Genomic DNA, 27,630 nt, shown 5'->3' with positions numbered 1-27,630 from the left:
CCTGTCTCTCCCCCGCCACTGGGCCTGAGCTTAGCTTGGCCCCTCTATCTGATGCCTCTATCTGATGCGCCCCCGTGTATATCAGGATCTAGGTAGACTGCGCGTCTGCATATACATAGACATGAATATACATATATATATTTGAACATCATGTCGTCCGGATGAAAAATGTGGCTTGCGGCGCCCAAAACAGCATCTGGATATAAATTCATGACGCGTAATGCGGATTGTGAATTATGGCCCTTTTAGCCTCGGTCACTTGGGGCCGCAACTGTCCTCGAAGTCAGGAACTAGTCACGAATAGTCCAAAAGACAAAAAAGGTGGTTTCCCTCGTCCACTTTAACTCACTGCCCCTTCTACCCAACTAGGTCATCACGCTTCAACTAGCCTGATCCGCTTCGGATAGAACTTGACTCATCCGAGCGGCTTCCGATCCCCCGCAATGGACCCAAGGGTTCTCCCCGTCATTCTCCGGATTATGCAGGTCTGCCAACAGATGGTTTAGCAGAGTTGCGATGAATCGATCGATCATTGACTTCGGTGGCAAGAGACTGATCGGGGCCCAGCCACGGTTCTGAGACGGCCGGATCATGCTGTCGGCACTTAATTATGAGCAGCAACGGTCCTATCTAAGTGCCGGGCCGATTAAATTTAGCTGAGGGGTCGGATGAGCAACAGGCTGGGGGGGGGTGAGAGATTGGCACCGAAGGCTCGAGCCTACTGAAAGGATTGGCACTGGCTTTCCCCCAATCCTCCCTGTCTCCCAGTCGTCAAGCCTCCATCCTCCTCGTCCCGCGGGTGGGACGAGATTTTCCCGCTGTGATTGGGTCGACTTGTCCCAGACGAGATACTGGGCGCCTCGCGTCCCCGGATTGCGCTGCCAAGACTCGCTGCCAAGCGCGGGCTCGACCCCCTCAGTCGCGCCAAGACTCTCTCTTATCCTCGCCTGTCTCTCCTTCTGCGGTTCGGGAAAGCCATATCAGGCGCTTTTCTGGGCACCGGCAATTCTAGGCGATTGGAAGAAACCGCAGATGCCGAGGAGAGAAGCGTGTTGAGCCCGCGAGTAAGAACGCCACAGAGTCGGTATCAGCATCGTTGCCCCGGTCGGGCTCGGTGGGACCTGCGACTTTCCCCGCAACCCCGGAATATCAGATTTTGGCACCTGCTCCTCTTCCGATCGTCCGTCCTCTCGGGACTTCCGACGGCAGAGAACCCCCGTTGGCGACCGGCTTTAAAAGCTCGGAGCTCCCCTCTATCACTGTCAAGCAGCTCACGCAATTCCACGCCGTCGCAGTTTGCACCTGGTCCATATTCTCTCACATACTCTCTCTCCCCCCTTATTCCTCCCGCTCGCGTCCCTTTCATCCCCTTTCCCTCTCTCTTTACATCAATTGATTCCTTGCATCTCTCCTTCCCACCATGGCTACCGCCGTGGCCGATGAGTCTGCGTCGGGCGGGAAAGGCCTTTCCGAACACAAAGAGAACTTTATGTCTGAAGTGGCCCGAGAGGCTGCAGAGCGAGGTCACCTAGCAACGGATCAGTATGGCCATGCGCTCGTGGACTTCGACAAGGCAGCAGAATCGCGGCTGCGGTTGAAAATCGATCTATATATCGTCCCCACCGTGGCCCTCATGTACCTGTTCTGCTTCATCGATCGTGCAAATATTGGTATGGAACTCTGTTCCTTCATGATAATAATGCCGTCACTCGGAATTGACCGATGAGTTTTGATAGGTAATGCGAAGCTGGCGGGATTCAACAAGGACCTCGGGCTCGAGGGCTACGATTACAATGCCGTGCTGTCAATCTTTTTCGTTGCGTATATTATCTTCGAGATCCCCAGTAATGTACGCCCACTGTTTCGTGATGTCGACGGAGACAACACTTCCCCTCCCCCCGCCCCCCCTCCTCTTCCCAACAAACACTGTCGCGATACTGATTCGAGTTAGATTGCATGTAAATGGATTGGGCCAGGTTGGTTCCTTCCAGCCGCTACCCTGGGGTTCGGCATCTGTTCAGTCGCCACAGCTTTCGTGCAAAATATCCATGCTGCCTCGGGAGTCCGGTTTCTACTGGGCATGTTTGAAGCCGGCTTGTTGCCCGGTATCGCCTACTATCTGAGTCGTTGGTACCGGCGAAGCGAGGTGAGTTGTCAACTTCGTTCTCGGCGTTCGTTGGTTATCTTGTCCTATAACTGACTTGAGCGCAAACATTATAGCTCGCTTTCCGTCTTGCCTTGTACATCGTCATGGCTCCACTGGCGGGAGCATTTGGTGGCCTCCTGGCCTCCGGAATTCTCACGCTCGATCACTTTGGAAGCTTGCATAGCTGGCGGATGCTCTTCGCCATCGAAGGTATCATCACGATCGGGGTGGCCATTCTGGCATTTTTCACATTAACCGACCGGCCCGAAACGGCACGCTGGCTGTCGCAGGAGGAAAAGGACTTGGCAATTGCTCGCGTGAAATCCGAGCGTATCGGGACCACCGAGGTCTTGGATAAACTGGATCTGACCAAGACCTTGCGTGGCATCTTCAGTCCTGTCACCATCACTACTGCTTTTGTCTTCTTACTCAACAACATCACGGTGCAGGGCCTTGCATTCTTCGCACCCACCGTTGTCCAGACCATTTACCCCGATGCGACCGTGGTGTCTCAGCAGCTCCATACGGTTCCTCCATATGTTGTCGGGGCCTTTTTTACCGTCTTGTTTCCCTATCTCAGTTGGCGGTTCGATCGACGACTGATCTTCTTCGTCGCTTGCCCGCCTTTGATGATTACCGGATACATTATGTTCCTGGCCAGTGAAAACAATATGGTTCGCTACGGCGCCACGTTCATCATTGCTAGTGGTGCATTTGCCTTTGGGGCTCTCTGTAATGCCCACGTTTCTGCCAATGTCGTATCCGACACAGCTCGGTCGTCGGCCATTGGAACCACTGTCATGTTCGGCAACGTCGGTGGCTTGATCTCCACCTGGTCCTTCCTCCCTTCCGATGCACCAAATTATCATATTGGGAATGGGCTCAACCTGGCAACTGCCACTGTCACCTTGCTTCTAGGTGCGGGACTCTGGGCCTTCATATCGTGGGATAACCGACGACGTAGTCGTGTCGACATCAGCAGCGCATTGGCGGGCCTTTCCCAGCAACAAATTCAAGACTTGGATTGGCGAAACCCGGCCTTCCGGTGGCGGCCATAGTTGGAGCTTTTATGTTTTGATCATTTTCTTTCTCGTTGATTACCGGGGATCTCAAATTTGCGGGCCAAAGTGGTGGAAGCTGTCCTGATTTATTTCGATCGACATGCAATACTGGTGTAGGTAGTCGCTATTTATAGTAAGACGGACCAGGTCCATCTGATTCATTCGACCCTTCGAGCCTCAACTTGTCTAGTCTGCTAGCTGTGCTTAGGAAGCGTAAGATAGTATTTGGCCCCTAAGGGTCCAATTCTAGCGGGAAGACCCCTGCAACTCTGCGATAGAGATTTTCTTCTTTCTTTTTTTCACTCCGAATCAGATTGGAGCCGGCTCCTGTGGGCGTGATATGTTCTATACGCAGCACCCAAAGCTGTCGTATCTGCCACATGGGTTTGAAAAAGGATATCGAGAGCAGCTTGTCTGGCCTGAGGAGTTGATTGAGGGTCATCCACTCTCTGTTCCTGGAGCTTGTCCTCGTCGGTCTGAGTGGCTAGCTTTTTGAAGGCGGCAGCCATTTCGTTTGCAAGTTCCTTCAAACTTGGGGTCCCTTGAGCCACGTTCGGTATGGGGGTTGAGGAAGGCCCAGCCATTGCCTAACAGCAGATGAAAAAATTGCATTTGCTACTGCGTGAGCAATCTGAAAAATGATGAAAGGGGAGAATTCTATGGAGGCGCTGCATCATCTCTACCTCAAGGAGGTTGGAGGGGTTCTTTGTCTGTTTTCCATGCCCGAGTGCCTCGCACTGCGGAACTATCAATCCTCAACTCCCCTGCCTGCGTATGAAATCGACATAATCCCTTTCCGGGACACAATGTGATCTCCTCCAAGAATATGGTGATATCTCTCTCTCCGTGAACCTCTACCCCCGAAACCCAAGAATCATCCGTGGCGCTGGCTGGATCCCACGCTCATCCCTCCAGCTGGTTCTTGGATTGCTCCGTGCAGGAACCAACGCCTCGGAGAAGCATCTGCCTGTTCCAGATCTTCCGACATCCTCGTGGCCGTCTGCATTTGCCCCGGTTTAACTTCTTTTTCACTCCTGTTAGCTCCCGCTTTCCATTTTCCAGACTCCGACGCTTGAAGTGCGGTCGGGTTTTATTATTATTTATCCCCGGGCCCATTGCCTCACTAAGTGGGGGTGCGGGTGCTTGATTCCGGTCCCGGAACTTATCACGGGCAATAAATATGTGGAAGGCAGCCCCCGCCCTTCCTCATTGCATCCTCCTTGTATCGGTCCACCATGTCGTGTGAAGCGTGTCGGACTATTCCTCCGGTGATCCCCCATGGATATACTCCTAAGGGCCAGTTTGAGATCATCGCAGGTCTGAGCACATGTGAGGTTGCACGCTCTCTATGAGTGTTCCTATGGTCTTGGGGCATGCTGGAATCCTGACTGATTCCCTACGTTCTCAGATGTGACTGGTAACACCACAGATGCCCGGATTGGTATTCTAGATATCTATGACGTATTTGGCATGGCCAACCAAACGCAGCAAGGCGCAGACCTTCTTGCCGCCCGGCTAAACGCAGTAGTGCTCATCCCCGACTTTTTCGAGGGTGAGCCGTTGAATCCTGAATGTGTCCCTGCCGATACCGAAGAAAAGAAGCAGACCATTGCGGATTTCATGGCTCACCGCGCCAACATCCCCCGTAATGTGGACGTGGTGACCGCGGCCGTCCCGCAATATCGAATTCGGTTCCCCTCGGTGGACAAGTGGGGTGCCTTTGGTCTGTGTTGGGGTGGAAAGGTGTGTCATCCTGGACCTTGCTTCATGAGCACCCCACCTACTACTACGGATGCGGCTTCATATGAAGGAATATTGACGGAAGACATTCCTTGCTTTGATTTTAGGTGACCGTTCTCACATCGGGTCCCAACACGCCGTTAGCTGCGTCTGGCCAGGTGCATCCAGGGCAAGTTTTTTTCTCTCCCTCCCCTGCTCTCAGTGCGGTTCAAAACAAAGAAAAAAAGAAAAGAAAAGAAGTGAGGCATTAATTATTGACTCGGGTTGTGGGTTTAGAAGGATGGATGCACTCGATGCGAAGGCTCTGTCGATCCCCCATATTGTGCTCGCTTCCAAGGATGAGCCTGCAGATGCGGTTGCGGCATACACTGACCACCTGGCTCAGAATGGAAGAGAAGGCCTCGTAGAAACATACTCCACCATGTGGCATGGATGGATGGGTGCGCGAGCTAATTTGGAGAAAGAGGATAGCCGAGCTGAGTATACTCGCGGGTGAGTCCTTTCGTTCTTTCGTCCATTCAGGAATTTTGGGTCTCTATAGAGACCCTTTGTATCTCTGGCGCCCTCTCTAGGTGACCACACCTTCCGATGTAGCTAACGGCCATCCTTCGGATTAGGTATAATCAGTTGGCGGACTTTTTTGAAAAATATCTGAGTTGAAGGGGATGTTGCGGTGGTTCTGGAGTTCAGATGAGCACCGGCCGCTAATGATCCGTTAGGCACGAGGTTTTTTGTTTTTTTTTTTTGTGTGTTTTGCTAGGTTTCGTCAATTGAATTGCACCCAGTGGTCTGCTTCTGCTCAGCCAAGCGCGACCCCTGGAGATTTGCTCACTGATCATCTTGGTGTCGATTAGCGGAGTATTTAGATGTACTCAGTACCACCGGAGATTTTATACTCCGTAGATCAATCAAGCTTCCACTTTCCCACGTGACCGAAAGGTTCCTGATGCCGCAACCTTCGCCGATTTTCTCGCGTCCCTCCCGAACGGCCAAAGCTTACTTACACCATCGTTGAGAACACCGTGCGCGGGTGGTTGTTGCGGTATTTCAGAGGTCCAAATGTGGCCGCTCGGGGCCCTCGCGACCCACATCGTCGCAGATTCACTCGCGCCATCCTGACCGCCATCCCGGTAACGGCCCGTCTTCGGGATTGAAAAAGGAAAACATCTCGAGATGATTCGGGGTCGGGGGACTGGATGGCCGCTGAGGGACCATCGATAAATAGATCATGCAGGTCCGCAAGAAGCTATTTCTCGACTATACGGATGGCTCAGATGCGGACAATGGAAGCATCGACTCCCGCTGACACGGACAGAGCCGACCGCGAGATCTCGTCGAGGCCTCAGGATAATGATGCTTTCTCTCAGACGAATCCCGCGATCGCAAACAACTCCCCGGAAATTTCTGAGACCGATTTGGCCGAAGACCTGAGAAATTGTGATGGACTGCAGGAAAACAAGGAAAACCCGAGGCCTTCCTCCTCCGATGTCCCGTACAGCGTTCTCCCACCGGGAGAGAAGGCATTTGTGATTGTGGTGGGATCCTTTGCCGCCTTGATCTCTCCACTATCAAGTAGCATTTATCTGCCCGCACTCAATTCCCTAGCTCGGGACATGGACGTTTCGGTCTCCTTGATCAACCTCACGATCACAACCTATCTGGTACGATATTATGCCGTGGCGACTCGACGGTGCCAATAACGGCACTGACAGCACTTGCAGATATTCCAAGGATTGGCCCCTTCCTTTGTCGGCAGTTTTTCCGATGGGCATGGTCGACGCCCTGCTTACATTGTTGCTTTCATCATCTACCTTGGTGCCAATGTTGGCCTTGCGCTTCAGAGCAGCTATCCAGCCCTGATGGTCCTGCGTTGTCTTCAATCCTCCGGGAGTAGTGGGACTATCGCGCTCGGTAGCGCTGTTGTGGCAGATTTGACTACCCGGGCAGAACGAGGTAAATACATTGGATATGCCGGAATGGGAATCGCCTTGGGGCCTGCCCTCGGGCCTATCATCGGCGGGCTGCTCGACCACTTTCTCGGCTGGAGAGCTATCTTCTGGTTCCTAGTCATTCTCTCCGGGACCTTTTTCATTGTCATCCTCATCGTCTTCCCGGAAACATGTCGTGCCGTGGTCGGCAATGGCTCTGTACAGCCCCCCGCATGGAATCGGCCCGTATGGGTTCTTCTGGTATCCGGGACGCGATTTCATCAACCCGATAGGATTCCGGACCACACTACGATCCAGCAGCTGAAGCATCGACCTAACCCGATCTCTTCGTTACGGATCGTGGCACAGAAAGAAGCCGGTATGATTCTGTTGTATGGAGGTCTATTGTTCTCAGGATATATGGCTGTGCTCAGTACCCTGTCGACTCAGTTGAGTAGTCGGTTTGGCTTCAATTCCATCCAGATTGGATTATGCTACCTGCCCCTGGGACTTGGAAGCATCAGCTCTCGTTGGACAGTGGGGACGCTACTCGACTGGAACTTCCGGCGTGAAGCCCGTCGCCAGGGCATGGCGATTCAGAAAAATCGGCAGCAAGATATCACCCAATTCAATATCGAGCATGCACGATTGGCGATTACATTACCCATGATCTACTTGGGGGCACTCTGTATCCTTGCCTATGGGTGGGTGATGCAGTACCGCACCTCCCTGGCGGGTCCCATTGTGATGTTGTACTTGACGGGCCTCACGACCACCGGCGCCTTTAACACCCTGAACACGCTTGTGGTGGACATCAATCATGGCAGTGCGGCAACCGCCGTCGCTGCCAACAATCTGTGTCGGTGTCTGATGGGAGCCGGCACTACGGGCTTTGTGGCGCCCTTGATTGACGCCATCGGTATCGGATGGACCGCCACCATGGTCGCGGGACTGTGGATCGTGTGTAGCCCCCTTCTGTGGGTGGTGTTTCTCCGTGGTTATTCTTGGAGGCAAACTGAAGCAAGGCAGCGAGGCCAGGAATTAGAGACAGCGCGAACATAGTGTCATTCTCCGGAAGCTACCTGGAATACCTCTCAAGAAGGCCAAGGGGAGAGAAGAGCCGATCGATTCATTCTGTACATCGATAAGTTTCCGAAACAATCTCATTCCAGTCGAAGATTTATGCTTTGATATAAACGAGTTAAACCGCTCATCATCACGCTTCGAGTCATAGAATGAGAAGGCGGTCAATTATTCCGAGAAAGGTGGTGAATACCACTACTACTTACTAGTAGTCTGAGGATTGATAGACTCGCCTGTTAGAAGCTTCACTCGCAGTCTCCATGCTACGTGGGACTAGTAGAAGAGTCCCCGTCTCTGTCCGAGCGGTAGGTCAATCAACGGCCGGACGTGTATCTAAAGCCAAGGATCTCACAGGAGTCAACATGGAAATCGAGACCTGACCAAAAAATTACCAGATTTTTTCATCTCTTCGATGCCTTGGATACAGAGATGGCCGAGGAATCCCAGCTGTGGAGATCCCGGGGACATTGAGATCCATATGTACGGGGCTGAATGACAGGTCGATATCAGTACGATCGATACAATCCCGTTCCAGAAAGATAGTCTGCTTGAGGGTTGGAGCATTGGCCGTCCTTGTCTCTCATCCGTCCGTGGTTGCAAATTGCGGAAGTTCTAGAAATCATTCGGACCCACCGATTTCTAGTCCACTTGTCCCCGGCGGCCTTTTGCCTTGGATTTCCCGGCGCCGGTGGGGAGTGGAAGATTTCGGAATGCTGGGAGCCCAGCGCCGCATGCTCTGTGGAGACCTGACAGTATGCCCAAGGGACGTCTCTAAGTGCCTCTCAACGGCTCATCCTCATGCCGGGATATATATATCTGGAGAAGGATGAGCGTCTTTGACAGCGGTTGATCATCTGGCGTCGATCAAAGTTCCAGAGGTTTCAGAGCCGATCGGGCGGCGTGGCGATGACGCGGCCGATTGTGCCGCGGCTTTGGGCCATTTCGATCGGGGCCCGGCCCAGCACGGGCAAGTAGAAGACCGAAGACCCCGTCGTCGCGATATTCCTGCCCCCGAGAATCTTGCCCGTTCATATAGGAATCCTGAGATCCATCACCTTGATGGCCAACATGGTTCCTGGCGATCGGCCTTACCCAACCCATCTGTGAAAGCAAAGCTTGAATGAGCTTGGCGGTCCCCACTGGCCGGATCCACTGCTCGGATGCTCAAGGCGACTCGTCCGTTCTCCACCATCAAAGTTGACGACGCTAGCGCCGAGGATTACGCATGCTTTTGACGCTATATTTATATTTCCGGCAAAATGGGGCAGCCATTTTCGCTCAGTTGGCCCAGTTAGCCAAGTTGGCTCCCTTTTCTTTTGGCTTCGAAAAAGTCCTGCATCCCCCTTTCCGTCAGGGACTGATCATGGCCTCCGCTCATAACTAAAAGAGTGCTGCTCATTGATTTTTGGTCCTTCGATCTATAGCGAGACCACCCGCCCCCCGCTTCCAAACGTTTGACCCCACCGGACGTGTATCCATTGACAGCGCTGTGAGGCCGCAAAGATGCATTCGCCAGGTGTGTGGCGCTGGATAAGGGGTCTCTTCCTCGCGCTGCTCTTGTCCAATCCCGTGGCCACCATCGATCTGGATATCAGTGATGAACGTATGCTTGGGTCCTTTCCATTGTTTGCATGTATGGCCGGGAGAGCCTCGGCCGTCCATCTCACTCTCTGTCGTTGAAATACTGATTGCGGGAATCCTCTCCCGGTAACAGAATCCCTCAAAGATGCCGCAAGTACCACAGCCTATGGTATGATGACCTACTACAAAGGAAACGAGACGGGTCATATCCCGGGAGCTTTCGCAAGTAAATGGTGGGAAGGTGCCGCTCTCTTCCTGGCGCTGCTGCAATATTGGCATTTCACCGGCGACACCACCTACAACGACGAATTGCGGGTCGGACTGGAGTGGCAGGCGGGCGATGGTGACTATATGCCTAGCAACTACAGTAGTTATCTGGTACGAAACGGGTTTCCAGTCATCCTCGAATCGATCTGCCGGCTAATTTGAGTTATGCAGGGCAATGACGATCAGATGTTCTGGGGTCTGGCTGCGATGACAGCGGCGGAACTCAAGTTCGCTGACTCGTCGTCAGGTTATTCGTGGCTTTCACTCGCTCAGGGTGTTTTCAACACGCAGATTGACCGATGGGATACCTCGCACTGCAGTGGCGGGATGCGGTGGCAAATCTGGCCCTACGAGTCGGGGTACGATATGAAGAATTCCATCTCGAACGGTGGTCTGTTTCAACTGTCGGCCAGACTGGCACGCTATACAAATGACGAGACCTACGCGAAGTGGGCGCGGAAAATTTGGAACTGGTCTCTGAGCAGTCCCCTGCTGAACAACTCGACCTGGAATGTGGCTGATTCGACCAACAACGACGACGATTGTGCGACTCAAGGTAATACCCAGTGGTCTTATAACTATGGTACATATATGATGGGCGCCGCCTATATGTATAACTATGTAAGCTCTCGAGAAACGTTTGCTGCTCCGAATGGGCAGGAAAGCTGACCATATGCGAATTCTTTATAGACCAACGGAAGTTCTGAATGGCTAACTGCCGTGAATGGCCTCATGAACAAAACCTTCGACAAGTTTTTCCCAACTAGCAATGGAGGTATCTTTGAAGAAGTAGTCTGCGAGCCATCGGAAAGCTGTAATGACAACGAGATTTTGTTCAAAGGACTGGTCTCATCCTGGCTCTCATTTACAGCTCTTATTGTTCCGTCGACCTACAGCACCATCTTGCCATATCTTCAGACTTCAGCCACTGCTGCCGCCAAGTCTTGCACCGGCCACAACAATAACACATGTGGTGTCCGATGGTACAAGTCAACATATGATGGGTGGATGGGAATGGAGGAACAAATCAGCGCGACCAATATTTTTGTTGCGAACATGATTCAATTTGATTCATCTGCTCCAGTCACATCCACAACCGGTGGCAACAGCACCAGTGATCCCACGGCTGGTGAGAACGACACAACGACGTCAAGCGAGACGACCTCCAAGATTACCACTGGCGATAAAGCCGGAGCAGGGATTTTGACGGTTGTTTTTGTCGTCGGGTGGGTTGGCTTGATGAGCTGGACTGTTTTGGGAGGCTAAGCATTTCACAGGGAATAGTTACTTGGCGTGGCGTTGTGAAGGATCCATATCTTGGCGTTAGGTATTTGTTTTGCATTAAGCTTTCTACCGGATCCAGATTATTAGTTGTATCAATATCAGATTTGAAAGAAAAGACAAACACCGAGGTGGAGGCTATGGCCAAATTTTCGTATTTTTCAATCTGATTTGTTCCCGGTATTCATTAAATCCATGATCCAAATTATTGAAAATAAAACCTCAATTGTATGGAACGGATTTTGGAAGCACTGGGTTGGTTGAAATGCCCGGTGTAAATCAAGAACCGATGAGCTGCTGATTGCAGAGATAATGAACAGAACAACCGTTCTACCTGGCATGATCCACTATATCAGGACAACAGACCGAGTTCTTGGACTATTTTGTTAAATAATCTTCCAGGCTGTCGGGGCTGCCTGCAAACCCTAGTCCTAAACCCGTTAATAGTGCAGCCGGTGGGGGTCTGTTTCTCAAAAGCATATGATAATGAGAGGACTCTGAACCTTAATTGCTGGATCTAAAATATTAAATGTCATCCTGCGGGTAATAATTATGACCCGAATCCCGTGCCAATGTAGTTCACCAGTGATGCACACAAACAATGTCTTTTATAATGGCTTTGAGGATCAACAAGTGTGAATGAAGTATTGGGAGAGATTTAATAATAGATCGTAGGGAAGTTGGCAATTAATTCCAGTTTTTCTCCTGGATAGAGAAGTGGTTCATCCTGATTGCATTGTCCCGTATTTGATTCCATAATAATGAGTTCCTGTATGATCGAGGCTGATAAGGAATCTGTTCTGAACATAGTCAAAGAATAGCTTCCATGAAAGGCAGGGTAAAAAGAATGATTGCTTAGGTCGGCAACTTTACGACACGGCAAAACAATTTACCCGTTTGGGATGTATGGACATGCTATTTTGTGGGCTAGATTTAATGTGGTAGTTGATTGATCCGTTCACATTGGCAGTTCAGACCCGAAAATATGGATGTCCCCTGTAAATGGAGCAATAGACCAAATTCTCTTGAGATGGATCACTCTTCAGTTCTTATAGATTCTGTCTATATATTATATGCGTGAATCAGTTGCTTTTAGAACAGCAACAGTTTTTCAAAAGAAGTCTATGGGAATATATTCATGAACTGGCTGCCAGGTGCCAGTTAAGGGGTCAAGTTCATGTCTCCAGAATTGCAGAAACGTTTGATCGCGATTTCCATTCCATTTCACTATGTCTTTTCCCATGGCCCCTTGAGGAAACCCGTCCCTCGGGCGAAACACATTGACAGGTCCAAGTCGTGCCTCCTCTGGAATGAGAGCTGCCAAGGATGTCTTTAATTGTGTACCAACAGGACCCGTATTGTTGTTAACATAGGATTCCGGTTCTGGTATGGCAATCATTGTTTCACTCTGAATGCTCAAATCATTCCGCATATGAGACTCGGAGGCTATGGCTGGGCGAAATGTGATCGAAGAATTTGAATCAAGTGTTCGCTTGGTATCATTTTTTGCCAGGGCAGATGTTTCTTCTAGTATCATAATCCTTTCGCAAAATACTATTCCGGGAAGAGTCCTGTGAAAGCCTTGTACATGAGGAGACCGACGCAGAAGAGCCAGCGCGGTGCGTCGGATTCGAGGTTCGCGACATCTGAGACCAGTGAACCAAAGCGGAAACCCAATACTAGCTTCGAAAGTGAAAGGTATTTGAGACCCATCGGATCGCACTAAGGTTTGAAGTGTGATGCTACACTGCTCAAGAATTCGTTGGAAATTTGGCAGATAGGCGTCTGTGGAGATTTGCAATGGAGACAAGCACACCGAGAGTATGATAAATGTCGTTTCATAATAGGCAAGAAGCATAGCCGTAGTACCAAGTTGCTGTGACGATAGAACACTTTTCATGCGTACCGACACCATCAGGTTTGTAAAATTGGTGTGCCAGTCACCGAGCCTAGACAGCAGAACGGCGTGTTGCTTTATCAACTCCTCCGGTATATCTGCAAGTCTTGAGTTTATTGGATGTTCTGCATTGCAAGTATTCTCAAAGAGCTGAGCCTCTGCAGCAAGAAGCAAAAGTGATTCTCTGGCGGCTTTGATAGACCCGAACGCTTTTGTCACTGTAGGGCCATTGCTTTGAAGCAAAGGAGCTACTGGGGGACTAGGGCTGGTGATAGCCAGTGATCCAAGACGGATAAACAGGGGAACTATCGTATTTTCAAGTAAGGGAGCACGATCTCCCGATATACTTCCCGTGGCTACCTGAGCCCGGAAAACGAGAATGAGCTGGACACCCTGACAATAGAGTTGCACTGCCTCCTCAAAACATCCTTGAAGAGCCTCAATGCAAATAAAAAGAATGCAGGTCACAAGTCCAACAAAGATATCCACGTTACCGCGTTCAATTCGCTGGCGAACAGCAGATACAGACCGAGAATACCATGTTAATGCGTCTCGATGGTTCTGATTGAGTCCCAGAAAAGGTCCATTGCGTAGAGGAATCAGTTCTGGACATGGGTCGGAACTTTCAAACAATGCACTAATCGAGTTGATAGCATCCCAGACGGCCGGTTCCGCTTGACAAACCTGCGGCACAATAGTGCGCCAGAAATCGATATCAAGTTCTCCGCCGATAAGAGACGCTGTATGTTCAAAATAATATGCGAACGCTCGACGCTCCCGCCACACGGTTGTTGATGAGAATTCCGGGCCGCTGCTATGAACCGAGACAGGCAAAGATGTTGATGAGAATGTCCCGGACGCGGTGCTTTCATACTTGCAATTGCGACCCGTACTAGTACACCGGACACATGAAGGTTTTTCCTCTCCGCATTTGACTCGTCGAATTCTGTGAGCACTAGTTTCAATGACCCTGTTCTTGTTTCTCTATCTTTTTGGCCTGACCATCGAGCAACTTACTTGCAGGTTTTGCACCCAGATCTTGATTTAAGAGGCCTGATAGGGACTTCAACCACCTGTGTGCAATACTCACCAGGCATGGTTAGGAAATATCAAGCAAACAGATCAAACATCCCCAAAGGTAGCCATGGAGAGGCGGAATGGCCCGTTCAACAGAGATGGGATAACGGCCAAAAAGGTGGGGGACCCTGGCCAACCACTGAGCGTAGATGGGGAATGAAAGGCTTAGCGGAAACACGACCTGAAGATCTGTAGTAATGGATGGGCTGATGCTTTAAAGTGTGAATGGAGAAGAGTCAAGCGCCGACCCGACCATGGCCAGTAACTTTAAGATCCTGCAATGAGTCTGACACCCCCTGCTCAAAAGCCAAGTAGAGCCAGGGCTTGGCGCCTGGAGGCCTTGGGCATCGACGGGAGAAAATATTAATCCGAATCCGGTAGTACGCTGGTCACATGATTGTTCGTCGAAGAAGTCTTTTGTCGGGCATCAACCTGAGATCTCAACTCAAGTGCCAGCATATGTCAGCATATACTATACCCTCTCTTGTATCCGACATTTATGAGTCGTACAGAGAATGAAACGTATGATTCCACAACTTCGGGTCACGATACGATGTACTATAAATTTGCGACTTCGAACTAGGGAGAAGTTATGACTTTGACCATTCTTTCTCTCGCTCCGCCACCTCAGAAACAGTTATTATCACCAATTTCATAAAAATTGCTGTTCAGCTGAGCAGCCAAGTAACTCTATCGTTTAGTGTCGAAGCGTCGATCTTGAACATAATTATCACAATTCCTCTATGTAGTGTTTCGACTGAGCCCTTTTAGCCCAAGAGAAAACCAATGTATTGCTTGTTTAGTCTTCGCAAATAAATAATGTATAACAATCGTGTCATCACTCCCTCTTTGTGATCTCTTGTAACACCGGAGTGGGAGGAAGATCCAGGTAGTTAACCCAAGTCATTCTTGTCCCCCCAGCTCCGTCTCTGTATTACTTGGGTAATTTGATCCGCGCTCAAAATCTGATTGGAGACGGCTTCTATCCCTACCAAAATGCGATCATACCACAGAGAGGCAGAGGCCCACACGTCATAGGGCTGATGGGGTAATATGTACATCCAGCCGGGGACCTTGCCAGTCGGATAGCTCGGCGAAGGGCTCCATGACTGGATCCCGCGCCCAAGCAATGCTAGGTGGATCATCAGCCCTAGTGACTCCGACACAGGCACTCTGGACAAGGAGTCTCTCTACCTGGCGTTCAGAAATGATTATTGAATCGGTGTAGCAGAGAGAAGAATACACTTCAAGTCTATCCCAAGGGCAAAATTATGGGCTTTCATATTGGGCGCGGGACTGATCGCTTGGAAGGGAAGGTCACTGAACATGGAACAAGCCGAGGATGAAACCGCGCCAATCATGTGTCATCGAAGCAAACTGATCGACAACGGCCACAAGAGATCCGTCAGCAGGCCAGCGCGTTTCTCAAGCGAGAGCTTTCCTCGACCTCGGCCAGCGCATCGCCGAGCAAATCCAGCGCAGCATGAAAACAGGGATAACCCCCCTGACTCGTGGGATTATACCCACTCCCCCCGGTCTCCTCATCAAAACATGGGAGACCAGGGTAGGCAACAGTCCCTGCACTATGACAGCTCCTTACTCCGATCGGGCTAAGTCGTTCAGCCACAAAAGAATACATCAGTGGCGGTCGGGGTACCAGTTAGGGTTTCGCAGGGGGAGTGAGGCGATCGTCCCACGCCAGCGAAACCAGGGAAGCATGGCTTGAAGCATGGCCTGAGGGGCTTGAGCAGGGGAGATTGGGGCTGTGGAATCAGAACTGCATGGATATGATGCATGGCGTCAAATGACGATCCCCCTCACAACCGATCCAAGCTGCAAACTGCTACCTGCCCACTAGCACGGAGTAGCAGCTCGTAGGGACGTCTGACGACATCGGCCGCTCGTGGTCGACTCTGCATTGGCCTGTAGGTCTTAGTTGGACTTGACTCTTTCATGGGCCCGCATTTTTTGAAGCTTACCTTGCATCATTGTCTTTTTTTTGGCTTTGATGTTCCTTTTTCTTTTTTTTTCGGAGGGGGTTGGGGTTGAGGCCCTTGCTTAAAATGTGTGCCACGTCCTCGTTGCTGCACTCTCGTCCTGGTGCAGCGCTGCCCGATCGCAGTTCATAAGCCTCGTCCTGCCCACCCGCCTAAAACCAATTTGATCAGCCTTTTCGCTTCACAAAGCTTCATATAACAACTTCTCTAATCTTCCCGTTCACCCTATATTCGAGAAACTTACCATTTCCTGCCTGCTTTACTTGATAACGCCCTCCATGCCGGTCATCTCGCGCCTTGTATCTATCCCGCTTCGGATTGCCGAGATCGCTTTTGCTGCGGTATGCGAGATCAGGTCTATCCCATTACCCTGGAGCCATCTCTCTTATACGTTGACTAGGTTGTCGCAGGTATCATCGGACACTATCTTGCCTCTTTTGACGATATCGACGCCTGGCCCCAGGCTCGCTGGATATACACCGAAGTAATCGCCGGTTTATCAATTCTCCTTGGCTTGATTTGGCTTATTCCTTTCTCTTCGGGGTTCTTCTCTTGGCCATGTGTGTTCAAAAATTCGCTTACAGTGATAGTCGCGGAAGTACTAACATTGTCTTTCTAGTGGACGTCTTGATTTCTTTTGCATGGTTTGCTGCTTTCGGTATTCTAGTCGACGCGATCCACCACTTGCCCTGCGGGAGCATCTGGTCATGGCAATTTCGAGGCAATTCAGTTTGCGCGCGCTGGAAAGCCGCTGAAGCCTTTAGTTTTCTCTCCGCTATTGTTTGGCTTGTTTCTGCACTAGTGGTATGTTTTGATGGAATGCCTGTCTGCGATTCATGAGGACTGACGAGTATCAATTCCCGCAGGGTATCTGGTTCACCTTCCGTGTCCGTGACTCTGGTGCTGGGACGTAAGTATTTCGTCTTCCTAGCCCCCTCGACCAATAATCAATGATGTTTGTCGTAATGGAGTGTGATCTGAACTGACATCATTGACAGAACTCGCCGTCGCTGGGGCCGTCGTGGCCCAACTGCTGCCTAGCTCAGACTTGGCATGATGACTGAGATGAATGCCTCGAATATAACGGGAAGTCGGCTATCCCATATTCTTTCCGCCTATCGGCTGTGGACTTCATCATTGATTTGAGAATTTTGTGCGCCCATTTCCTTCGTGGATATCCACCGTTGAATTATGTTTCTTGCCCTTGTTGACGTATTTTTTTTGACGACAAGGTAGACGACTTATGAATTATGTTGATACCCTTGGTGGCCATGAGATGGTGCGTTTGCTGAGCAACAGTCTTTCGTTTTCAGTAAATTTTTCTTTCTAGGAACCCAAAAAAGCTCCTATACCTGACAACATTAATCTTATTAGCTGTATCTCGCGTTATGACCCGACTTTCCCGGGTTTCTCGCAAATTCAGCTAAATGTAGACAACACTATATCGATCCGGAAATGTAGCCTCCACGAAGAAATAGAGGCTGTTCATTCAGCCATTGTAATGGCATTTGTGCTATTTTAGGCTACGTGGGTGAGAACAGCGATATCTATCCTATTTTGTATATTCACTGTACATGGAGACGATCTCTTTCTATCTCCAGCCAATTCACCAATCAAAGATCTGCGGCATTGGGCCCGTTCTTGGCTTCCCCACTGCATATGGTGGACATTTCGGTTTTCGATCCCATCACATAGCCTTGTGGTGTGATTGGTCCGCCCATACGAGGAAGCCAATCAGAGCTGCCGTACTCCAAGCGGGTCCAGCCCTCGTGTGGACACCAGCAGGCAGCACTTTCTATTATTGCTCTGACACTGAGATATTGCTCTGACACTGAGATATTGCTCTGACACTGAGATATTGCTCTGACACTGAGATTTAAAGATAGGGATATTTAAGGGAGAAAATCCCCATGATGGCGATATTAAATCATTTCAATGGCACCCAATCACTCTCACAATGGCAGAATGTAAAGGTAAGACGACCTATAGGTTCTGCACGAAGATAAATACTTACATTGAATAGCTCTGGCAACGCTTAACACGATGTGGGGCTTCTGTCCCTCGATCGAAGCTGCATACCTTTTTACTGTGCTGTTTGGCCTGACGAGTCTTGCTCATGTGGCGCAGGCCATCATATACCGTAAATTCTATTGCTGGGTCATCGCCATAGCAGCAACGATCCAGACGGTGACATATATATTCCGTGTTCTCAGCATCCTTAACCCAGCAAGCTATAACAACTATGCTGCATGGTTTGTCCTGATCCTTGTTGCACCTATTTGGACGAATGCGTTCGTCTACATGGTAATGGGTCGAATGGTGTGGAACTTCATCGATGACGCCCAAGTCCTGCGCGTACGGCCGTGGCAGTTCGGATTGTTGTTTGTGATTCTTGACATCATGTACGTCGTTTGCCTCTGTCTTATACTCAATACATACCAACAGAGAAGTAGTGCATTCGTTATTCAAGTTTATGGGGCGGCGCAGGCTGCCGGCAATAATGTTTCGCATAGCGCCGAGATGACAGGCTTGCATATTTACATGGGCGGCGTGGGTGTGCAACAGCTGTTCATTGTCATATTTACAGTCTGTGCAATAGAGTTTCATCGGAAGGTGCTTTCGCAGCGGCGGTCCGATGCAGGAAGAGCCTTGATACTGCTCTATATCCTCTACGCATGTTTAGCCTTGATCACCGTGAGCAGATATTCTCAATCTTATGAGACCCAGGCTAATAAGCCCAGGCACGCATCATATTCCGTCTTTGTGAATATGCACAAGGCCTTGATAGCACGATTCCACTTCACGAGGCTTACCAGTACTGCCTCGACTCCCTGCCTATGTTACTGGCGCTGGTGGCGCTCAATGTTGTACATCCAGGCCGTATCATGCCAGGTAAAGACGCGGACATACCTAACCGCAAGCAGCGAAAGAAAGGAAACATAAGATTCAAGATGAGGGTATTAGAGGATGATTTGGTACGTTTTGAGGAAGGGCGGTCCTATACTTGCTAACTACCATACATAGAATCTTCAAGAGCGCCACCACTGAATATTTTTTTTTGGTCTTTTGCATTTTGTCGAGAAGGAAGACTGCATAATACGGGCGAGACCCACATATCTCTATGCGCGTCAGGATATTACAGGGATACTCGATTTGCTACGTGTTTTGTATGGTATCCTAGGTATACTCGGAACCCTGCGCCGTAACACGCTAGACAGCAAGGTAGGGGATATTCAACATTCCCCCGCCCACACACTTAGATAGTTCAGTCACCCAATACATCACTATATTAAGCATCTCGTTCTATTGGATCCTAGCTTTCCTAGCCGATACCGTATCCTACTATATTGACACATTTTTTTGCTCGAATCTATGTTTTCACTTCTGATTTCTTTTCAAACTTGAACAACCAATTTATTGAAAGTTTGAAGCATCTCGCTGTTCTTGAATTATCTATTTTATCCTATCGACCATCTCATCTCTACAATCCCACTACATCCTGTTGTAATCACTTGGAAACTGTTTCTGTGTTTGATCGGGAATTGGCGCATTTAATAGCTTGACTAACCCCTCAAAGTTCACTAAATTGTATCAAAATAGAATCGTATCAAAACGGATCCAATGACCCAATTTCGGTCCTTTTTTGAGATTTGAGATCGTTAGCTTGGATTAGAGCGCCTGTGGATACTCTCCGGGTCGTCGGGAGAACCGATTCCCGCTAACAAAGTTAGTCACGGTCGGCAGATCCTCCTCAATCTCGCGTCTTCGATACTTTCTATCCTTAAGCTCGCCATACTCTCTTTCATTCACGTCTTGACATATCAATAATTGTTCGCATTATGACTCGAGTCGCCCTGGGACACCGGAAACGGGCATATCAACCTAAGAAACGAACAGGCTGCTTGACCTGCAAGTCCGTCCCCCGCACCCTGATACGACTCCTATTAATTGTCCGCCAGGAGTGAGAGTGATCTTTGCCTCTGAAAAATCAGAGAACTATCTGCTGAGATGAACAGAACGACGAGTAAAATGTGGTGAAGAGCGCCCAGCTTGCCTACGATGCACATCATCTGGTCGTGCGTGTGACGGCTATGAAGAGTCGATGACTCCACCCTCGTCAGCCCTGGCGGCCTCACGGCTTACAAACGAAACCAGGACAGCAAAATCCATTGCTCCGTACCCTAGCGTGCCTCTGGGTGGTCATTCCCATGGCCTATTCCTATGCGACCAGGAGCGCCGCTCATTCCACTTTTTTCTAACCAAGACTGCCCCACAGCTAGCCGGCAACTTCGCGTGCGTCTTCTGGGATCACCATTTAGTCCAGTCTGCACACCACGAACCAGCCATTCGTCATGTGATAGTCGCTCTGGGCTCACTACATGAAACTTTCGTGCGGGATGCGGGTGTCCCTGTGACCTCGGGAACCCGGGCCATACACAGCCCCTTTGCTCTTCGACAGTATTTACGCGCTATCCGTTGCCTGCTGCCGACGACGGCGCCCTCGCTACCCGTCGATGTGTGTCTGATGTCTTGCGTGTTATTTGCCGCCTTTGAGGTATGCCTTTACTTACATTACCCATCACTGGAAATAATTATGTGTGCTAGCTGAGCCCTAGGCCATGCGTGGTCAATATGGTTGCGCTATCACTCATATCACTAGCGGACTCAAGATTCTTGGGGAGCTCCGAACTAGTGAGTCTAGCGTGGATCAGTGGATAGCGTTAAGTACAGGCCGCATGCCTTATGTCACGATCAACGTCTTATGCGGGCTTTTTACCCGCCTGGAAGCGCAGGCCGTTGTGGTATGAGTGTTCAATCTCAGGGCCCCTTCCTCTAGCTATGGATTCATTCTGAAAGAAATTTCTATAGACTGTCCATAACACAAGCGCATCGCCCCTCAGCCTGTGGCCCAAACTGGCAATTGACCTAGACCGACCAGTTGCGTTCCACTCACTAGCCGAGGCACGTGAGATGCTTGAAGTATACACCTACTTTTATCGACAGCATAGCACGGCAATGCGAAATCAAAACAAAATGATGGATTCTCTCACATATATGAATCCCGAAGCCGTCACTCTACACGACACCTCGCTCTCCCTATTGGCGCGTTGGTCTGATGCTCTGGACCGCTTCTTGCTCGAAACTAGCGCCTCTTTGACAAGTCGCGACCATCGGGGTGCCGCAATCCTCAAGCTACGTAAGATCGACTGTTTCATAGTGCTGGATGTTCTTCAGTTCGCAGAGGTGACTGGGGCAGAGGAGTCTACCCTCTGGGATCGGTACTATTCCCTTTTTGAGCAGATGGTACACCTAGGCGAGTCAATTGTCGAATACTTCTGTTCTACAGGGTTTCTTCATGTGTCTTCACCTTCATCATTGTCGCCATTACCAGCACTTCCGCCAACGATCTTTTCCCTTGACCTCGGCATCATTGGTGCTATGTTCAATGTCGCCACTCGATGTCGAGACCCATGTCTTCGCCGACGCGCCTTGAATGTGCTTCGCGTCGCCTCTGTCCAGGAAGGTGTTTGGAACAGTGTAATAGTGGCCGCCATAGCAGAGAAATGGATCGATATTGAAGAGGAGGGGCTGGGTACCGTGGCAAGCTGTGTGGACATCCCTGCCGCAGTACGACTGTCATCTTTTCTCCCAGTATTTGACATTCATCAGCGCAGTGCACAGATCTACTACGGCCGTTCTTCAGAAATAAATTCTGAAAATATGCGGAAAGAGGTTTTGCTGTGGTAATAATGATGCAGCCTATGTGCGAAAAATTATATATTGGCAACCAGAAAGAATACTGTATTATGCGGTTAGGCCCAAATCAGTGTTTTCATACTTTTTGTGGTCTAGTGGCCATTTACAGTTCGACACATTACTGCAAATGAAAAGACCAATAGAGGTACATCAAATAGACACATATTGAGCTCTTGCATGACTTCTATATTCCGAACCCTTTTCGTAATTCTATCTCCTGATGTTATATCTTAAATATGGGCATGCAAATTTGTCGCTTTCAGGGTCTCCTTCAACCAAAGGCGCGGCAGTACAAGCTGGATTGTTTTTGAACATTTGTATAGGGAAATGATAGGGAAATGATCGCCACTGAGAAATGTGTTTACAGCGATGCAAAGGCAAGCCTGGGGATAGGGGATGATGTCAATCAGAGTATTTTCAACATGATTAGTGCTAAATTTAGAAAGTGAAATATAGTTTTGTAAGCAATCAGTAGATTCCCTATCTTTCGGTCTTGAAATGACCCCAAGGTGAGGCAGAATCGGACTGTTATGTACCGATACGACATCCATGGCGATGGGCGCGATTTTCTACTACCTTCTCCACCTTACTTCTCTGTGTGGCTCGTCCCAGCGGTTCCAAATGGATTCAAACGATGCATCCTTCCCGCTAGTCTCATGGTGAATGATCATTATATTCCAAGGGGATGACTGCCCCCTCTTCTGTTCATGTTTTGATACGCAAGATAAGTATCTTTGTGACGCGGAGAAATTTAACTCGAGAAATGGGTTGTTGAACTGTATATGATATCACTGGAAAGACCGCGCATCCGCATGCTCAATATCATGTCCATTCGGCATTGGCTCTAGGTTCTACGTGGGCTCGAACTTGACCTGGTTGAAACTATATGTATTATTGACAAGGACTCTATTCCTCAATGCCATGCAATTTGCCCCTGGAACGAAGTTCCACGGGACGAATACCCATTGAAAGAGTACGAGTATTATTTCAAGGCATGATAAATAGGGCCGGCGAACATCATGCAATCTTTGGAGGTATTGATTGACCAAAATTTAATTAATTACATTATTTAAATCCACCATTGACGCCACCTTTTATTCGAAAATACATTCTACAGGCTATGTGTACAAATTATGCGTTGGTAAACTTGAGACTTCAAGGACCGAAACTTCAGCGGACTAAATTTAGATTTGAAGAAGCCAACTCTTTATTGATTCTAGAGCACTCATAGCCAAGAGATATCCAGCAGTTGCAAGCATAATAGAAGTCTTTCCCGTGACTGAGACGGTATCGCACCAGGCAAAGAGGGCTTTCAAAACCAGATATCGGACTAACCAAGATGCGATGAAAATCCAGATGCTTAGCAAAGACTGAGAGCCAAATGCAATTTTCCTGGCACTTGCGATTCGTAGAGTCGCCGCAAGGTAGGTAGCGCGGGGAGGTAGGTTGGACGATGACATGCTGAAATTATCCATGAATGTAAGGCCCGATCCCCGGCACCAGGAGAATATCAGCCTCATCTTCCAATTTGAAGCAGAGGTTGAATTATTGGTTTTAGATCCAGACTCCAAAACATAAGCAAGAAGAGATAAGTCAGATGCAAGAAGTGGCTGGGCTGTAGGATCAGCGATCAGACCTGCCGGCTGCGTTTCTTGACCTAGAGCTGATTCTACATCGAGATAGGTGGCGAATCTCACATAAAATTGTGGATCGACAGGTTCAACTCTCAGCGAGTGTGCGTTTGAGGGGGCATCTTTATATAAAGGAGACTGCATGCGAACAATCTCATTGGTGAATGACCTGCAAGGCAGGTAGGTGACCTCAATCGGCTCTGGGAAATTCTCAACGCAGGTAGCGAGGTATGAGCGGAAAAATCCCTCAAAAACCCTATTTAATTCGTTCGTGAGTCACAAAAGAGCCATGATAAAGTCAAGAGAGGGGAAATGATACATTTCAAGCTTCGTTATTGGGCGACCAACAGTCCCGCTGCGCACAGGTGGTTTTTTGTTCATGATCATCATCCCAGTGAATTTTATTTTCAAAGCCTTGTAAACAATTTCTGCCGTTGTAAACATGTTTGGCAGCGTCCAATTGAATACGAACTTTGCTACCTGGAAAGCAGTCATTCTGGTAGGGTCAAGTGGAGGACCATCACAAATCAAGCGAGTTGCCATTCGGACCTCGCCCGTATCCTCCTCCATTGTTGTCATATTAGAAAAGGAAGTGTTGGATTTCCAGGCTTCTGGCTGCAAAGGGTCCATCATACGATTGGATACTAAGCCGTCTACCTTTTCAAATGGAGATGCAAAGATGCTTTTGATCCAGGTTCCTTTGTAGAACTTCGCTCGGGGCCGTGAAATCAACGAAGGCGCCAAGTGCAATTCGTCAAGATATTCGACAGGTAGGTCTGCAGGAGGACAAAGAGGATAGTCAGAGGTTGGAGTCACCCTCAGGAAGATATTTCTTTTCTCCCAGTAAGAGTTGTTGATTTCGAGAATCATCGCGTCCAGTTCCCGATTCTTGTTGTAGAGGTACCACCAAGATACCACAGCCCGAGACCATCCTAGGAACTGGGGTACACACAGTAGGTAGGCAAATGGCCATTGAGAGGGATCCTCATTCTATTTCAAGCAATTAGTGACAATTTGATCCAACAACTTCATTAAACAGTAACGATTCCAAGTACCTGATCGCGAAGGAAATTGTCAAGCTTTTGTCGCAGATCCAACCCATGGTCTCCCCGATGAAGAAAACGCGCAGAGTCAACTGTAAACCAACAGGATAATTGGGATGAGATACGTTTCCATGACCAATACCGTTCAACGCCATCAGGAGGAGGGGTCACATCGAGAGACTTATCATCCACTGCGAGTAGACTTCCTATGCGACAGCGAAGGCCAACTGGTGTGCCCACAAGAAGAAAGCGATTTAAAAACTGATCCTTCACTGGTCTGCGGCGGATATGGTTGAACTGGACCGGGAAGAATAGCGGTTTTCCTAGAAATCCCGTGGCTTGTTTACCCGTGTTCGTCACCGAAACAAGTCGACGAGGAATTAGGATCGTTTGGACGAACAGGACAGCTAGGGGGAAGATCGTGAGAGAAAAGGTGAAGATACCCCCCACCAGTAAAGCCTTTGTCCACGTTGATGAAATGAAAAGCTGGTGGCCCAAATATAGCGATAGCACTAAAAGGTCCTGCACCAACATGCTTCCTGTTTTGGCCATGGGTAGAGGCCAAGCGACAAAGTCTTCGTCTTTGTTATTAGTGACGCCCTGGGAAAAATAAAAATCTCATATGGAACTTTATAACATTGGATCAGGCTTGTAACGTAAAAAAGTCCCGCCCGATGGCTCGCCCAAGCTGCGCCACGGACAAACTTTTATCTTTCCAGACGGTTTATACTATGCGTCTGGAGTGTATTATTCCAATGTTGAATAACCATAATGTATAATTTGCTTTTCACCGACTTTTGTACTGTTTAGGCTAGCTTCTTTGGGTGGTTATGGAAATCACGGGCTGGCTGAGACGTATACTGGAAGCTGCCGACGTAGGAGTTCTTCGGCAAAGCCGAGAGTCGAAAAATTTTTTGTGGCTTGAAAGTATCCATAGAAAACCAAAAAAGGGCATCATGCAGGGTAAAAAGAGGCGATAGAAAATACATAGCTGGGTATGCGGCTTTCACCGGCTGTCATACCTCTGAGGCTAGCTTCTTTGGGGAGCTACGGCAGATAAAAAAGGCTGGCTGAACGGCTTCTGACAGCGCGCTAGGAAAGGTGTTCATCGGCGCCTGCTATCCGAGATCTCGGTATTTTCCGTGGCTGTGAACGCCCTGCAGAAAATTAAAGAAAAATAAGGGACGGAGGATAATAAAAAGAGCTGCTTCTACCTAAATAAACATGTGATTGGTTAATTTCCGGCCATTTTCAAAACGCTAACCTCAGCTAGTTCCACTATTGACAGCCACGTGGAGCCGTGACGTATTCGTAACCAGAGGAGCCAAGATAGAAACAGAATAGCGGTGTTTAGCTCCGATGTTTATCGGCCTGGGCGATTGGGCAGTTCATGACTTAGAAGCCTTGGTATTTGTTAAACTCTGCACTGTTCGGCTGAAACGGGCACTGGGATCCCTAGCGTACACAAATATTAGCATATTTATTTGAACTTACATATCAAATATCTCTCGTGTGATTTAACCTTCCGTTTTATGCCTGAAATAACTCTTCACCTTTGGAACTCATTGAAATATAGCTGTGAGCATTCACAATTTCTTCTTTCCATCAAATTACCATGGGTTTTCCAAGTTGGCCTGAACCTCGGGTCATCATTATTGGCGGTGGGGTATCAGGGATTGCAATGGCGTGTCAACTTATTAAAGTATATGATATGAGGGAGTTTTGCATTTACGATCGCCAGGTAGGATTAGGAGGAACTTGGCTCGCCAACACATGTGAGTATTTTTCTAAAGTGTGAAGAATAATATCCGCTGAATTTCAAATTCCAGATCCTGGATGTGCCGTGGATATCCCTGGATTTTGCTACAGTTTTTCCTTTGAACCGTGCTCTGATTTCACCCAAATGTTTCCACCTCAAAGGGAAATTTTGAAGTACTTGTCTACCATTGTCAAAAAGTATAGGATAGACCAGCATTTCACTGGAAGGATGGAATGGACCAATGCTACTTGGCAAGAGAAAGCCCAGAAATGGGTAGTCACGTTGCAATGTCTCGAAACAAAGCAGACTTTCACCCAGGAGTGTGAGATTCTGATTTCGGCGGTTGGTGGTCTGGTAAATCCGCAAGAATTAAAAGTTCCTGGAGTTGAATGCTTTCAGGGAGAGATCATTCACACTGCGAGATGGAATCCTAACACGGATCTTGCAAATAAAAATGTGGCAGTGATTGGGAATGGAGGTAGAGTGTTGGCCTCCAAATTATCTTTCGAAGTTAAACTTAAATGAAAAACAGCATCGGCTGCACAGCTAGTTCCCGCAATTCTTGACAAAACCAAATCTGTCACGCAATTCATGAGGGTCAGTTCAATTCCTTGAGATTCCGAAGTGATGTCTTAACTGACGATGCCAATCAGTCTCAACACCACTTCGTCGAGGCTAAAAATCATAAAATATCTCAAGAGTGGAGAGATCGTTTTAATCGATTTCCTCTTTTGCTTTATCTCATTCGTTTCATTCTTTTCCTTTATATGGAATTGATGTGGTTCCGGTTTCAGAAGAATGGAATTGGAAAGCTGGGACGCGCGTCTATTGAGATGAAGAGCCGAGATTATGTCCAAAAGTCGGCGCCTGGTAGGTTTTATTTTTTTGCAAGGCTGGCATTGAAATTTCAAAAGCTAAAATGTAAAACAGAATCCTATTGGAACTTATTGATTCCTTCATTTGAATTTGGGTGCAAGGTACAGAGTCTAAGTAAATTGTGACCGGGGTAAAATAAAGCTGATTTGGATTCTTATTAGAGACGAATTTTTGATCGTGGATATCTTGCAACTCTCTCCAAGAAAAATATGTGCTTGAAGGATGATCCTATTATAGAAATCACGAAAAGCTCCATCCTCACAAAGTCGGGTCAAGAAGTTCCTATCGATATCATCGTATGCGTTATGTTTTCTTTACGACCTACCATGGGGAAAAACTGACAATCTCAATTTAGGTCCTAGCCAACGGCTTTTCTCTCACCCAGTACGATGTGAATGTACAAGGGCGTCAGGGCAAGACACGAGAACAGCACTGGAAGGAATATGGCCACAAAGCGACATTTAAAACAGTCGCAATGCATGGATTTCCTAATTTCTTTTATATCC

The 27,630-nt window shown here is 48.7% G+C and overlaps 11 protein-coding genes across 11 annotated transcripts; 8 read left to right on the top strand and 3 right to left on the bottom strand.

Moving 5' to 3' along the window:
* Nucleotides 1-1,420: 1,420 nt before the first annotated feature.
* On the top strand, nt 1,421-3,204 carry N7462_001190 (putative MFS transporter; the record flags this gene model as incomplete). Its single annotated transcript, XM_057072916.1, has 4 exons — nt 1,421-1,670; nt 1,737-1,849; nt 1,952-2,146; nt 2,221-3,204. 4 exons carry the CDS (start codon nt 1,421-1,423, stop codon nt 3,202-3,204), a joined length of 1,542 nt encoding a protein of 513 aa, XP_056936557.1.
* Nucleotides 3,205-3,506: 302 nt separating this feature from the next.
* On the bottom strand, nt 3,507-3,716 carry N7462_001189 (uncharacterized protein; the record flags this gene model as incomplete). The annotated part of the gene is made up of 1 exon (XM_057072915.1): nt 3,507-3,716. One exon carries the CDS (start codon nt 3,714-3,716, stop codon nt 3,507-3,509), a length of 210 nt encoding a protein of 69 aa, XP_056936556.1.
* Nucleotides 3,717-4,442: 726 nt separating this feature from the next.
* N7462_001188 (uncharacterized protein) lies at nt 4,443-5,198 on the top strand (the record flags this gene model as incomplete). The annotated part of the gene is made up of 3 exons (XM_057072914.1): nt 4,443-4,536; nt 4,616-4,952; nt 5,150-5,198. 3 exons carry the CDS (start codon nt 4,443-4,445, stop codon nt 5,196-5,198), a joined length of 480 nt encoding a protein of 159 aa, XP_056936555.1.
* Nucleotides 5,199-5,227: 29 nt separating this feature from the next.
* On the top strand, nt 5,228-5,801 carry N7462_001187 (uncharacterized protein; the record flags this gene model as incomplete). Its single annotated transcript, XM_057072913.1, has 2 exons — nt 5,228-5,439; nt 5,708-5,801. 2 exons carry the CDS (start codon nt 5,228-5,230, stop codon nt 5,799-5,801), a joined length of 306 nt encoding a protein of 101 aa, XP_056936554.1.
* A 411-nt stretch (nt 5,802-6,212) lies between these two features.
* On the top strand, nt 6,213-7,937 carry N7462_001186 (MFS transporter; the record flags this gene model as incomplete). Its single annotated transcript, XM_057072912.1, has 2 exons — nt 6,213-6,608; nt 6,669-7,937. The coding sequence occupies 2 exons, from the start codon at nt 6,213-6,215 to the stop codon at nt 7,935-7,937; spliced, it is 1,665 nt and encodes a 554-aa protein (XP_056936553.1).
* Nucleotides 7,938-9,461: 1,524 nt separating this feature from the next.
* N7462_001185 (glycoside hydrolase family 76 protein) lies at nt 9,462-11,072 on the top strand (the record flags this gene model as incomplete). The annotated part of the gene is made up of 4 exons (XM_057072911.1): nt 9,462-9,561; nt 9,673-9,917; nt 9,978-10,427; nt 10,497-11,072. The coding sequence occupies 4 exons, from the start codon at nt 9,462-9,464 to the stop codon at nt 11,070-11,072; spliced, it is 1,371 nt and encodes a 456-aa protein (XP_056936552.1).
* A 1,126-nt stretch (nt 11,073-12,198) lies between these two features.
* N7462_001184 (Zn(II)2Cys6 transcription factor domain-containing protein) lies at nt 12,199-14,081 on the bottom strand (the record flags this gene model as incomplete). The annotated part of the gene is made up of 2 exons (XM_057072910.1): nt 12,199-13,930; nt 14,002-14,081. 2 exons carry the CDS (start codon nt 14,079-14,081, stop codon nt 12,199-12,201), a joined length of 1,812 nt encoding a protein of 603 aa, XP_056936551.1.
* A 2,255-nt stretch (nt 14,082-16,336) lies between these two features.
* On the top strand, nt 16,337-17,099 carry N7462_001183 (MARVEL domain-containing protein; the record flags this gene model as incomplete). The annotated part of the gene is made up of 5 exons (XM_057072909.1): nt 16,337-16,399; nt 16,459-16,618; nt 16,678-16,862; nt 16,925-16,968; nt 17,057-17,099. 5 exons carry the CDS (start codon nt 16,337-16,339, stop codon nt 17,097-17,099), a joined length of 495 nt encoding a protein of 164 aa, XP_056936550.1.
* Nucleotides 17,100-18,101: 1,002 nt separating this feature from the next.
* Nucleotides 18,102-19,001, top strand: N7462_001182 (uncharacterized protein; the record flags this gene model as incomplete). Its single annotated transcript, XM_057072908.1, has 1 exon — nt 18,102-19,001. The coding sequence occupies one exon, from the start codon at nt 18,102-18,104 to the stop codon at nt 18,999-19,001; it is 900 nt and encodes a 299-aa protein (XP_056936549.1).
* Nucleotides 19,002-20,160: 1,159 nt separating this feature from the next.
* On the top strand, nt 20,161-21,806 carry N7462_001181 (uncharacterized protein; the record flags this gene model as incomplete). The annotated part of the gene is made up of 3 exons (XM_057072907.1): nt 20,161-20,613; nt 20,675-20,860; nt 20,928-21,806. The coding sequence occupies 3 exons, from the start codon at nt 20,161-20,163 to the stop codon at nt 21,804-21,806; spliced, it is 1,518 nt and encodes a 505-aa protein (XP_056936548.1).
* Nucleotides 21,807-22,999: 1,193 nt separating this feature from the next.
* Nucleotides 23,000-25,023, bottom strand: N7462_001180 (uncharacterized protein; the record flags this gene model as incomplete). The annotated part of the gene is made up of 3 exons (XM_057072906.1): nt 23,000-23,702; nt 23,766-24,436; nt 24,502-25,023. 3 exons carry the CDS (start codon nt 25,021-25,023, stop codon nt 23,000-23,002), a joined length of 1,896 nt encoding a protein of 631 aa, XP_056936547.1.
* Between the last annotated feature and the right edge of the window lie 2,607 nt (nt 25,024-27,630).

Source organism: Penicillium macrosclerotiorum (assembly GCF_028827735.1).
Source record: "Penicillium macrosclerotiorum strain IBT 26536 chromosome Unknown utg000002l_segment0_segment0, whole genome shotgun sequence".
NCBI classification, from domain to species: domain Eukaryota; kingdom Fungi; phylum Ascomycota; class Eurotiomycetes; order Eurotiales; family Aspergillaceae; genus Penicillium; species Penicillium macrosclerotiorum.
Note: the sequence above shows the minus strand (reverse complement) of the source record. Positions and strands in the feature narration are given on the sequence as shown.